Below are 13,934 nucleotides of genomic sequence, written 5' to 3' on the forward strand. Positions count from 1 at the left end.
GGAGAAGCCTGGTAGGTTTCAGTCCATGGGGTCACAAAGAGTCGGACACGACTGAGCGACTTCTCTTTCACTTAAATAGACTAAGACACTACCTCATATTTAACTATTACTTCAAGTCTTTCAAAGTGTGTTCATCTGAATCACCTTAATTGATAATGAGTTGGTATTTCCTCCATTTACAAATCAGGCAGCCTGGAGCAGTGGAAAAGCATAGGATGTCAAATCAAAAGACCTATTTTTTTTTTTTCTGAAGCTCAGATGAGGTTAAAAGTGATTACAAGAATCTCCATTAAATCTGCTAGTGCATAGAGAGAAGAAAGAATGCGTGTTTAATGTAAACTCAGTAGAAAGTGCCTTAATTTCTTCATGTGTAAATGAGTATAATAACATGCACTTGTGATGATACTATACATAGGAAATCCTAAAGGTGCAACCAGAAAACTGCTGGAGTTAATCAATGAATTTAGTAAAGCTGCAGGATACACAATCAATACACAGCACTCGCTAGCATTCCTATATACCAACCATGAAAAACTGGGAAAAGAAATTAAGGAAAGAATCCCATTCACCATTGCAACAAAAAGAATAAAGTACCAGGAATAAGCCTACCTAAGGAGACAGAAGACCTGTATGCAGGAATCTGTAAGACACTGGTGACAGCAGTCAAAGATGACACAAATAGAGAGCTACAACACGCTCTTGGATTGGAAGAATCAACATTATGAAAATGACTATACCACCCAAAGCAATCTACAGCTTCAGTGCAATCTCTATCAAACACCAATGGCATTTTTCACAGAACTAGAACAAAAAATCTTAAAATGTGTATGGAAACTCAGGAGATCCCAAATAGCCAAAGCAATCTTGAGAAAGAAAAACAGAGCTGGAGGAATCAACCTTCCTGACTTTATACTAAAAGGTACAGTAAACAAATTTTTATAGCTCTTGGTAGTTTTACATGTTTGCCAAATACATATAGGTCAGGCATATATCTTGCCAAGTTTAATATAAGTAATATGATTATGTGTATATTCATAATTATAGCTTTTTATGATAATGATGTAGCCAAGGAAACAACTCCAAAGTTTCTCAAGTTAATAACAAAAAATATGAATAATATATTATTTAGCTGAACTTATTTTTGAAAAATTATGTGCAGAATTATCTTAATATTATTTGTATATAGAAATGTTTATATAAATTATGTATATGTAAGTATCTATATAACTTCTGTGTATAATTATACATAAAAAACCCAAAAGTTAGCTGTAATGGCAAGTGATTAGTGAAATTAGAAGAATTTGTTTTCTTTGTGTTTTGTACATTTTCAATTTTTTTCTACAAATAAACAGTGATTCTTTTGTTTTTATAAAAGAATAGTTGCAAAACTAGCTATAAAAATAATAGCTGCAAAACAATGTTTGAAATGACTTGCTGATTAATGCGTAATGCCCAGTAGGTTGACTTTATTCTATAGGGAATCTTTGATGGCTTTGGGGGAATTTCAATATTATCTTCACAAACAAACTTGAAGACACAGATATAAATACCTTTTTCTTCACAGGGCATTTTTCTAGAATAGTAACTAGAAATGAATATTTGTTTTGACGTTTTGTTCTTATACACTGAATTCTTCATGAAAGTTTGTATTTTATGGCATCTCTGTATCTTCTTAAGGGAATTTCAGGTGAGAACACAATGCTTTATTTTATTGTCATTATTCTTTCTATAGAAAGTGTGTGTGTGTGTGTGTGTGTGTGTGTGTGTGTGTGTGTGTGAAGTCGCTCAGTCGTGTCCAACTCTTTGCGACCCCATGGACTGTGTAGCCTACCAGGCTCCTCCCTCCATGGGATTCTCCAGGCAAGAGTACTGGAGTAGGTTGCCATTTCCTTCTCCAGGGGATCTTCTCCACCCAGGGATCGAACCCGGGTCTCCAGCATTCCAGGCAGATACTTTAACCTCTGAGCCACCAGGGAAACCCATAGAAAGTGATGGAACATATTTAATTTTAGTACCTAGAGTCTCTCATCAACTGTCAAAATATTTAAATCATCTTTTCAGATGATTTATCTACCAAATAAAACAGAAAGCAATAGTTAAATATTAAATATACATAGTTAATATATGTATTATGTTCTGTGGGGCTTCCCTGGTAAAGAATCCACCTACAATGTGGATACCTGGTTTCAATCCCAAGGTTTGGAAGACTCCCTGGAGGAGGCTATGGCAACCACTTCAGTATTCTTTCCTGGAGAATCCCTCTGGATAGAGGAGCCTGGCAGGCTACAGTCCATAGGGCCTCAAAGAGTTGGACATGACTGAGTTATTAAGCATACACATGCATGTTCTCTGAACCATTATGGATACAAAGCTACACCTTTGCAGAATGAAGACTTGAATTCATGCTATTACATATAGAGTCTGTTTGCTTAACCACTATGCTATGCTACTTACTAAATAGCAAAGAGGACTCATAGTCTCATAGGCTGTAGGCAGATGTTCCTTAGAAAATCCAGGGTACTACAGATAAGAATCTTAAAATGAAGCCATAAAGTGTTTTAGGTATAATCATTTAATAATTTAGAGGTAGAAAATTAGCTTCAGAAAATTTGTTACATTTTTGTTACATTTTGTTACATTTTTCTTTGCCAGAATAGTGACTTATAGAATCAATCTATTTAATATTCTTATCTGTAAAAATGGAATTCATTCTGGCCTTTATTGTACTTTCACAAAATCTGGAAGGTTTTCCAACAATGAAGAATGATAGGGTTATGGAGCTGTTAGGGCAGTTTATGTCTTTGCCTTCATCCTGGTTCTTGTTAACTTTGTACTTCTCTAGAAATAGGCAGAAAGATGGAGTTGACCACATCTGCACAGAGTCACATCTTATATTCTAGGCAGAGTGTAAAACAGGAAAATGTGATTTTTTCAGGGATTTGACAGCAGTGTGGTTACTTAATAATTACTGCCAGTGCTACCAACTCTCTGTTTGTACTTTAAAAAGTCTAATATTAATCTCAAAAAATCTCTTTTCCTATTCTCTATGTAGATGCAAAAGAATTTTTTCTCAACATAGCCTCTCTTATAGAAAATATACTCTTCAGAGGTTATATTTGTCAGAACTGAATTTTTCACAAACTCTATATTCCTAAAATTTTCCACATGGTGTCCTCTCTTTGAATTATAAAGTAGGCACTTGGAGAAAATATTTCAGGCCAGCAGAGACTCAGCAGTAAAGTCTTCAACAACGTTGTACAGGATTGGTGACTATAGTATCATATATGAAACGAATTGCCAGTCCAGGTTCGATGCATGATACTGGATGCCTGGGGCTGATGCACTGATTGCACTGGTTGGTGCTGCGATTCATGGGGTTGCAGAGTCGGACATGACTGAGCGACTGAACTGAACTGAAGTGAAGGGGCAGGAACATCTTTTGGCTTGAAAAGGCATGAACAAACCATTATTCAGAGAGAATGAAAGTTGCCCCTTTTCTGAGGCCACCTCATGCAAAATTTCCACATCCTAAATGTTTGTGAGAGGAAATCTTAGCACTCAAGAGGGTTGTTGGGTAAATACATACATTTATTTCTGGTGATTCTGTGATTTAACACTTTTTAAGTAGTTCAATTCTTGCAGGTATTCAAAGCACCTCAGATAAACAGTGCTAGATCATGGTTTCCTCTAGCAGTTAAAGGATTTGCAATTGCCTGTGACCTTTAGAACAGACTTTCTCAGAACAATCAGTTCAACTAGTCCTTTAGGGGTTTCCCCATGCAAACTGTGGGGTCTGCCAGCTTCATTCAATGGAAATTTTGCATCTCAGAGTAGTGTATCAGGTGTAACCTAGTGTGATTCTCAGAAACTCAAAGACTGCAATGGTGATGATTCTCAATAAATCCTTATTTGTTTTACTATCCTAGTCTTTGCAAAAACTGTATAGGGCATAGCTGATAATGAAACCAGAAACAGCCCTGTAGAAACTTTCAATGCAATATCTGGTATGAGATATATGCTACTGATGTGTGGAAAATGTATTCTGCCAATACCAATCATGAATGAGGATTAGAAGTATTTTATATTCATCTTGGAAGGGTAACAGTATAAACTGAAGGTCTTGCCCCAGGGATATATGAAGAAAACTATTTCCAGAAAATTTTTTGAACAGCAGTTTGGTTCATTATATTGATGACAATATGTTAATTGAACCTGATAAGTACTATGGATACCTTTGTAAAGTTCATATGCTGCACAGGATGCTGGAAAAATCCTATAAGAATTGCATTTTGGGTGGAGAAAAGGGAACTGTCTTGCACTGTTGGTGGGAATATAAATTGATACAGCCAGTATGGAAGACAGTATGGAGATTCCTTAAAAAACTAGGAATAAAAATACCATATGACCCAACAATCTCAATACTGGGCACATACCCTGAGAAAATCATAACTGAAAAAAACACATATATCCCAGTGTTCATTGCAGCACTATTTATAATAGCTAGGACATGGAAGCAATGCAGATGTCCATTGACAGATGAAGGGATAAAGAAGCCGTGGTACCTATATACAATGGAATATTACTCAGCCATAAAAAAGAACACATTTGAGTCAGTTTTAATGAGGTGGATAACCTAGAGCCTATTATAAAGAATGAAGTAAGTCAGAAAGAGAAAAACAAATATTATATATTTATGCATATTTATGGAATCTAAAAGATGGTACTGATAAATCTATTTGTGGGGCAGCAATGGAGATGCAGACATAGAGAACAGACTTATGGACCCAGTGGGGAGTAAGAAGAAGAGGGTGGGACAAATGGAGAGAATAGCATGGAAATAAATACACTAACACATGTAAAACCAATAGCCAGTGGGAATTTGCTGTGTGATTCAGGGAACTCAAACTGGTACTCTGTGACCACCTAGAAGGTTGGATGGCACAGGAGTTAGGAGGGAGCCTCAAGAGGGAGGAGACATATGTATACCTATGGTTGAGCCATGTTGATGTTCAGCAGAAACCGACACAATATTTTAATTATTCTGCAATTAAAAACAAATAAGTTAAAAATTGCATTTTGGGAGTGTGTAATTACAACATGTGGCAAGGTGATATGTATTAACAATTGTTGGTATCTACACAAATAAGAGACATAGCTGGTTTGCTGGAGAGAACAAAATATTACCTTGAAAGCATAGCTTTTTGTTGAGCTAGGTACAAGATGGGAATTGGATTTGACTAATTTTCAATTAGTTTGACTCTGGTTGGGAGAGGCTGAGAGTGTTCTGCAAGTGGAAAGGAGGAGAAAACAGGTAAATCATAAACAAAAGAAGTACAGAAGAAGAAAGCATTAGCTGATAACCAAATCCAGATAACCATTTTCTTCTCTTCCTAGACACATGGCCTCACTTTTCAATTGACTGCAGTATTATGATTGAGGTTAGGATTGCAAGTGATATACTAGCTCATAAGCCCCTCACAGTCGGAATCCCCCGTGAATTTTCCCCTTCCAGCTTGATCCAGATGAGAACACAATCACTGAAGAAAGTTATGTGTGGGGACTTCCCTGGCAGTGTAGTGGTTAAGACTTCACCTTCCACTTCAAGGGGTGCACGTTCAATCCCTGGTTGGGGAGTTAGGATCCCACATGCCTTGTGGCCAAAATGCCAAGGCTTAAAGCAAAAGCAATACTGAAAGTTATGTATAGAAAATGCATGAATGATAAGACGGAGCCTAGGACTCTGAACCATCAGTTGGGGTAGAATAATCGAACAATTAGGAACATGTGATCTATACTCACCATGAATGAGAAGTTAACCTTCTATTTTCTCAATTTACTTAGATATTGAAAATTATCTATAAGTTCAATTAATGTTACTGTAAATGATACATACATACAATGCAATAAAAGTCCTTAACTGCATACAGTTAATTATTGGGCCTATTTCTCAGTACAAGGACATGTATATGAGGCTTAAGAATTTCAGTTGTTAACAGAAACAGACCTACAGACTTAGAGAGTGAACTTATGGTTACCAGGGGGTTCAGGTCTGGGAGAGGGATAGGTAGGGAGTCTGGGATTGATATGTACACACTGCTATATTTAAAATGCGTATTGAAGCTTCCTTGGTGGTCCAGTGGTTGAGAGTTTGCCTTGCAGTGTGGAGGTCATGGGTTTGATCTCTGCTCAGCAAACAAGGACCCCACATTCTGGGGAGCAAGTGAGCCCGTGTCCCACAACTCTAGAGTCTGTGTGCCGCAACTATGGAGGTTGCGGGCCACAACTACAGAGTCTGTGTGCCACAACTACAGAGTCCACGCATCACAACAAAAGATCCCACATGACCCAAGGAGGATTCTGCGTGTTGCCAGTAAGACCTGAAACAGCCAAATAATTTCTTTTTTAAAAAATTAATAATCAACAGTGACCTATTATATAGCACAGGGAACTCTGCTCAAAATTTTATAGCAAAGTAAATGGAAAAAGAATTTGAAAAAGGATAGATACATGGATATGTATAACTGAATCACGTTTCTGTACACCTGAAATGAACACAGCATTGTTAATCAGGTATACTCCAATATAGAATAAAAAACTGAAAAAGAATTTCAGTTGTTATTTTATTTTCAACGAGAAATTATAAACAACATTTAAATGGCGGCAAGCATGTGGTACTGAAATAGTATACATTTTATAAGAATCAGTTTGGTGTCAGTGTGGAAAATAGATCAGATGACTGTGTCAGGAGTTGTAGATAGTATAGTTAGGAGGTTATTTAATAATCCAGGCAAGAGATGGATGTATTTTATATTTTAGTACTGACTACATAATAAGAAATAGTTGGATTTAAGACATATTTAGTAGATAAACTTTTGGTTTGTGACCCTATTTCCTGTGACAGGAAACTCTGGAAGAATACCAGGTTTGAGGACAGAATAGAGGAAGACCATAATTTCAGATTTGGACATGTTAATTCTAAGGTACCTTTGGGAGTTTCAAGTGAGCAAGTCAGGTAGGCAGTTGGGGAGTGGCAGCATTAAGAAAAATAAGAGGAAGGAAAATAGCTTATTCTAAATTCTATTCAGGGACATTTTATAAACATGCCCTGACAGTGAACTTAGAGGATATTATGTTTAGTTTTAATTGTTATAACTAAAAATGTATGATGATTTGATTACCTTACAATGCCCAGTAGAACAACTTTGACTTCATCCTACCTACTGGGAATACTTTGGAAGCATTAAGGGAATTTCAAAACTTTTTAAGAATAGGTTTGTAAATAGGAGAAAGAAATGTTATATCCTTTCAGTTTTGCGTTTCCAAGGAAAAGCAATGCTTAAATAGTTGTGCTTCATTTCTGTTCCTTTTATGCTACTTTGAGAAAACCAGCACACTTTCAGTTTCCTATATTTTACAGGAGTTGGGTGAGGATGCAGACATTTTCATAACTTTTATTACAGCTTTGTAATTTGCATTATAAGAAAATATCTAAATAAGATATTAAAACTGTATACAGGCCTTTTCCTTTTTGAAGTCAGCAAACAAAATCTGAGCAAGCAAGTAAATGTTTGTGTGAACAAGAATATTCTAATTTCAGTTAGAATTTTTACTGTGTAGATTGCACATTTGTTGAGATATTTTAAAATAATAAATTTTGATTAATAAAAGAATGAAAAATAGGAAAAATAATAGTGATAAGAAAAAATCAGAGTGTTTTTATAATATGAAGTTTTAAAAATTGAGACAAGTTCTGCAGCCCAATGTTAACTTATTTGTAAGTTTTCAGAATGGGAATTCTGGCTTCAGGTTTATTATATATAATAAAAATTCTTTAATTACATGGAATCATGAGTACACTAAGTACACTACTTTAGTATGTACACTAAAGTAGCTAAAGGTAACTTCAAAAGACTCTTCATGTTATCTAATTCTTGAGAAAAAAATTCATAAAAGTTACTCTTCCAAATTATATTAATACATTACAGGAGCTAAAAGTAATGTTAGCAATGATTTGGATATTTGAGGTTCTAAAAGGAATTGGGCCAATTTATGCAGGGTAAATATTTCTCAAGATTCTTAATTTCCAATTTATATATATATGTATATATATATATATGTATATATATATATAAATAGATTTAAGGACCTAGATCTGATAGATAGAGTGCCTGATGAACTTTGGAATGAGGTTCGTGACATTGTACAGGAGACAGGGAGCAAGACCATCCCCATGGAAATGAGATGCAAAAAAGCAAAATGGCTGTCTGGGGAGGCCTTAGAAATAGCTGTGAAAAGAAGAGAGGTGAAAAGCAAAGGAGAAAAGGAGAGATATAAGCATCTGAATGCAGAGTTCCAAAGAATAGCAAGAAGAGATAAGAAAGCCTTCTTCAGCAGTCAATGCAAAGAAATCAAGGAAAACAACAGAATGGGAAAGACTAGAGATCTGTTCAAGAAAATTAGAGATACCAAGGGAACATTTCATGCAAAGATGGGCTCGATAAAGGACAGAAATGGTATGGACCTAACAGAAGCAGAAGCAGAAGATATTAAGAAGAGGTGGCAAGAATACACGGAAGAACTGTACAAAAAAGATCTTCACGACCCAGATACTCATGATGATGTGATCACTAATCTAGAGCCAGACATCTTGGAATGTGAAGTCAAGTGGGCCTTAGAAAGCATCACTACGAACAAAGCTAGTGGTGATGGAATTCCAGTTGAGCTGTTTCAAATCCTGAAAGATGATGCTGTGAAAGTGCTGCACTCAATATGCCAGCACATTCGGAAAACTCAGCAGTGGCCACAGGACTGCAAAAGGTCAGTTTTCATTCCAGTTCCAAAGAAAGGCAATACCAAAGAATGCTCAAACTACCGCACAATTGCACTCATCTCACATGCTAGTAAAGTAATGCTCAAAATTCTCCAAGCCAGGCTTCAGCAATACGTGAACCGTGAACTCCCTGATGTTCAAGCTGGTTTTAGAAAAGGCAGAGGAACCAGAGATCAAATTGCCAACATCTGCTGGATCATGGAAAAAGCAAGAGAGTTCCAGAAAAACATCTATTTCTGCTTTATTGACTATGCCAAAGCCTTTGACTGCATGGATCACAATAAACTGTGGCAAATTCTGAAAGAGATGGGAATACCAGACCACCTAACCGGCCTCTTGAGAAATCTGTATGCAGGTCAGGAAGCAAGAGTTAGAAGTGGACATGGAACAACAGACTGGTTCCAAATACAAAAAGGAGTGTGTCAAGGCTGTCTATTGTCACCCTGCTTATTTAACTTATATGCAGAGTACATCATGAGAAACGCTGGACTGGAAGAAACACAAGCTGGAATCAAGATTGCCAGGAAAAATATCAATAACCTCAGATATGCAGATGACACCACCCTTATGGCAGAAAGTGAAGAGGAACTCAAAAGCCACTTGATAAAAGTGAAAGAGGAGAGTGAAAAAGTTGGCTTGAAGCTCAACGTTCAGAAAACGAAGATCATGGCATCTGGTCCCATCACTTAATGGGAAATAGATGGGGAAAGAGTGGAAACAGTGTCAGACTTTATTTTGGGGGGGCTCCAAAATCACTGTAGATGGTGACTGCAGCCATGAAATTAAAAGACGCTTACTCCTTGGAAGAAAAGTTATGACCAACCTAGGCAGCGTATTCAAAAGCAGAGACATTACTTTGCTGACTAAGGTCCGTCTAGTCAAGGCTATGGTTTTTCCAGTGGTCATGTATGGATGTGAGAGTTGGACTGTGAAGAAGGTTGAGCGCCGAAGAATTGATGTGTTTGAACTGTAGTGTTAGAGAAGACTCTTGAGAGTCCCTTGGACTGCAAGAGATCCAACCTGTCCATTCTGAAGGAGATCAACCCTGGGATTTCTTTGGAAGGAATGATGCTAAAGCTGAAGCTCCAGTACTTTGGCCACCTCATGTGAACAGTTGACTCATTGGAAAAGACTGTGATGCTGGGAGGGATTGGGGGCAGGAGGAGAAGGGGACGACTGAGGATGAGATGGCTGGATGGCATCACGAACTCGATGGATGTGAGTCTGAGTGAGATGGTTATGGACAGGGAGGCCTGGCGTGCTGCGATTCATGGGGTCGCAAAGAGTTGGACACGCCTGAGCGACTGAACTGAACTGAACTGACTGATATATATATGCTGCTTTACTCATGGAACTATTACTCTTTCACTCTCTTCTACTTCATTCATTATTATATCCACTTTCACTCCAGAAAAACCAGTACTATAAACTTAGTGTCTATTATTCACATGTCCTCCATGTAAAAGAGAGAGTTAAAAAATACATTGCTTGTTTTACAATGATGAGACCACAGATTTTACACTTCTTTGGATCTTCCTCTTCTGCGATAACTATACATTGTGAAAATTCCAAATTTAAATTAGGTAGACTAGGTCTTTTTTCATGACTGAATTATATTCTGTAATAGGAATGTACTCTGGTTTATTTAACCATTTTACTATTGACACATCTGGTCTGTGAATGTTGTTCAGTTGCTAAGTCGTGTCTGACTCTGTGATCCCATGGACTGCAGCATGACAGGCTTTCTTATCCTTCACTATCTCCCTGAGTTTACTCAAAAGTCATCTCCGTTGAGTTGGTGATGTCATCCAACCATCTCATCCTCTGTTGCCCCACTTCTCCTCTTGTCCTCAATCTTTCCCAGCATCAGGGTCTTTTCCAATGAGATAGCTCTTCGCATCAGGAGGCCAAAGTACTGGAGCTTCAGCTTCAGTATCTGTCCTTCCAATGAATATTAGGGTTGATTTCCTTTATGATTCACTGGTTTGATCTTCTTGCTGTCCTAGGGACTCTCAGAAATCTTTTCCAGCATCACAATCTGAAAGCATCAATTCTTTGGCATTCAGTCTACTTTATGGTCGAACTCTCACATCCATACATGACTACTGAAAAAACCATAGCTTTGACTGGATGGACCTCTGTTGGCAAAGTGATGTCTTTGCTTTTTGATAAGCTGCCTAAGTTTTTCACAGCTTTCTTCCAAGGAGCAAAAGTCTTTTAATTTCATGGCTTCAGTCACTGTCTACAGTGATTTTAGAGCCTAAGAAAAGAAAATCTGTCACTGATTCCTATTTTCCCTTATCTATTTGTCATGAAGTGATGGACTGGATGCCATGATCTTACTTTTCGGAATGCTGAGTTTTATGCCAGCTTTTTCACTCTCCCTTTTCACCCTCATCAAGAGGCTCTTTAGTTCCTCTTCATTTTCTGCCATTAGGGTGGTATCATCTGCATACTGAGCTTGTTGATATTTCTTCGGCAATCTTGATTCCAGGTGTGAGTCATCCAGTCCAGCGTTTTGCATGATGTACTATGCATATAAGTTAAATAAGCAGAATGACAGTATACAGCCTTGACATACTCCTTTCCCAATTTTGAGAACTCCATGAACAGCATGGTCTTTCCTACTCTGAACAATAATGCATTGACAATTCTTTGTATATTTATCTTTGTATAGCAGTGCTTTGATCTCTAGGGTATATATAAATATATACCTATATATATATATATAATGATAGATGAAAGGATATATATATTTAAGCTAAATGGGATTGTATAAAATTGCTTTTCAAAAAGACTGTTGCAGTTCATAGTTCCACTAGTAACATAAGAAAGTACCACTTTTTTTCACTTCAGTCAACAAGGAGTATTTTTATTCATTTCTGCTATTTTGACATATGAGAAAGGAGGTATCCACCTGTTTTTGTGTGTCTGTTCATGTACACATGTATTTGTGACATATAAATTTAGGCATCTTTTCATTTTATTTATTGGATATTTTGATTTCTTCATCTGTAAACCTGCTTATTTTCATCCTTTACATTCATCTATTAAATTCCTTGCCTTAAAAAAATCTTTACTTTAATTATTTTATATTATAGACATAAATCTATGTCTTCAATATACATACAAGATATCTTTCCAAACTAATTATATACTCTTTGACTCTGCTGGCTATTATTTTGCTATGCATTCAAGCTATTTTACTGGGTTTCTTCCCTTGGATAATAATTTCTCTACTCATTATGTCACATTATTGCCTTCTCAGTTACTTAGGCAATATCTATGGTGTGGGGCAGGAGCCTTAACAGGACTTACTAGTATTTCCAGACAGATAGCAAACTGTCAGCATAACCCATTAATTCAATTGCCCTTTTCCTACTGAACTGAAATATCATATTCGTTTCATGCCATATTCCCATATATATTGGAACCTACTTTTGAGTTCTGTATTCTGTTGCACTGATCCTCTGGCTTCTTCTTATGCCACTATATTAATGTTTTGATTACTATGTGTCTACATTATTGTTCAACATCAGTTAAGGTATTCTTGACTACTCAATGTTTCTATATTTCTTGGGCAGAATGAGACGTTATTTCCTCTATATCAATTTTAAGATGAGTTCATGCAAATCTAAAACTGTTGTTATCCATGTTAGATTGAAAAGGATTTGCATGAAATTTACCAATCAATTTAGGTGACTATAATTTTAAAATATTATATTACAGATAAATTTGAATGTATGTAAAAGTAGATAAGTGAAGGTATAAATTAAGAACTACTAACTAAATGAGAAGCATGTCTTATATGTCTGTAACATAAAAATTCACTGTTTTTATGACTCTTTTGTGAATGTTCCCTCTCTTACTCTTCCATTTTAGAGATTAGCTGGTCGGATATGGCAGAAGAAAATATGACTCTGGTGACAGAATTTGTTCTCACAGGACTCACAGATCTCCCAGGACTACAGGTCCCCCTGTTCCTGGTGTTTCTGATCATCTACCTCACCACCATGGTGGGCAACCTTGGACTGATTTTTCTCATCTGGAAGGACCCCCATCTTCACACCCCCATGTACTCATTCCTGGGCAGCTTGGCCTTTGCAGATGCTTGCTTGTCATCTTCTGTGACTCCCAAGATGCTTGTCAACACCTTAGACAAGAGTCAAATGATGTCTCTCTTTGAGTGCATGGCTCAATACTATTTTTTTGGTTCCAGTGCCACCACAGAGTGTTTCCTCCTGGTGGTGATGGCCTATGACCGCTATGTAGCCATATGCAACCCCTTGCTTTACCCAGTGGTGATGTCCCACAGACTCTGCACTTGGTTGATAAGTGCATCATATGCAATTGGTTTTCTGCATCCTATAATACATGTAGGATTATTATCTAGATTATCTTTCTGCAGGTCTAATATAATACATCATTTCTACTGTGAAATCTTGCCACTTTTTACAATTTCTTGCACTGATCCATCTATTAATGCATTAGTGGTTTTTATTTTTGCTGCTTTTATACAGGCTTTTACTTTTATGGGTATTATAGTCTCCTATACTTGTGTCCTCTTTGCCATCCTGAGAAAGAAGTCTGCAAAGGGCAGGAGCAAAGCCTTCTCCACGTGCAGCGCCCATCTTCTATCTGTTTCCTTGTTCTATGGCACTCTCTTCTTCATGTATGTGCGTCCAGGGTCTGGCCAGGATCAATATCAGGATAAAATGTATTCACTGTTCTACACGATTATAATTCCCCTGCTAAACCCTTTTATTTATAGCCTAAGAAACAAGGAAGTTTTAGATGCACTTAGAATAATAATAAAGATATAAATATTTATCAGGAAAACATTCATAGTCTTTCCTTTTTACTCTCCATTTACATGAAATATAATAACTGAACCTGGGTTTTGCACATAGAGACAGCTAAGATGGAGAGGGAAATGGCAATAACCCACTCCAGTGTTCTTGCCTAGAGAATTCCATGGACAGGAGCCTGGAGGGCTGCCATCCATGGGTTCGCAAAAGAGCTGGACCCGACTGAGTGACTACCACACACACGCACACCCCCCAGGTAAGAAGTTTTTAATTCAATTAATGATAATATTTAGACT

At 37.0% G+C, this 13,934-nt stretch overlaps 1 protein-coding gene across 1 annotated transcript; it reads left to right on the forward strand.

Annotated features, from left to right (window-relative positions):
* LOC102188254 (olfactory receptor 5AC1-like) lies at positions 12,730-13,653 on the forward strand. The gene has a single exon (XM_005674878.1). The coding sequence runs from the start codon at positions 12,730-12,732 to the stop codon at positions 13,651-13,653; it is 924 nt and encodes a 307-aa protein (XP_005674935.1).

Source organism: Capra hircus, chromosome 1 (assembly GCF_001704415.2).
Source record: "Capra hircus breed San Clemente chromosome 1, ASM170441v1, whole genome shotgun sequence".
Taxonomy (NCBI): Eukaryota; Metazoa; Chordata; class Mammalia; order Artiodactyla; family Bovidae; genus Capra; species Capra hircus.

What these genes read in the sequence shown, in the direction of transcription:
- LOC102188254 (XM_005674878.1), top strand. Translation starts at nt 12,730, where the DNA reads ATGGCAGAAGAAAATATGACTCTGGTGACAGAATTTGTTCTCACAGGA.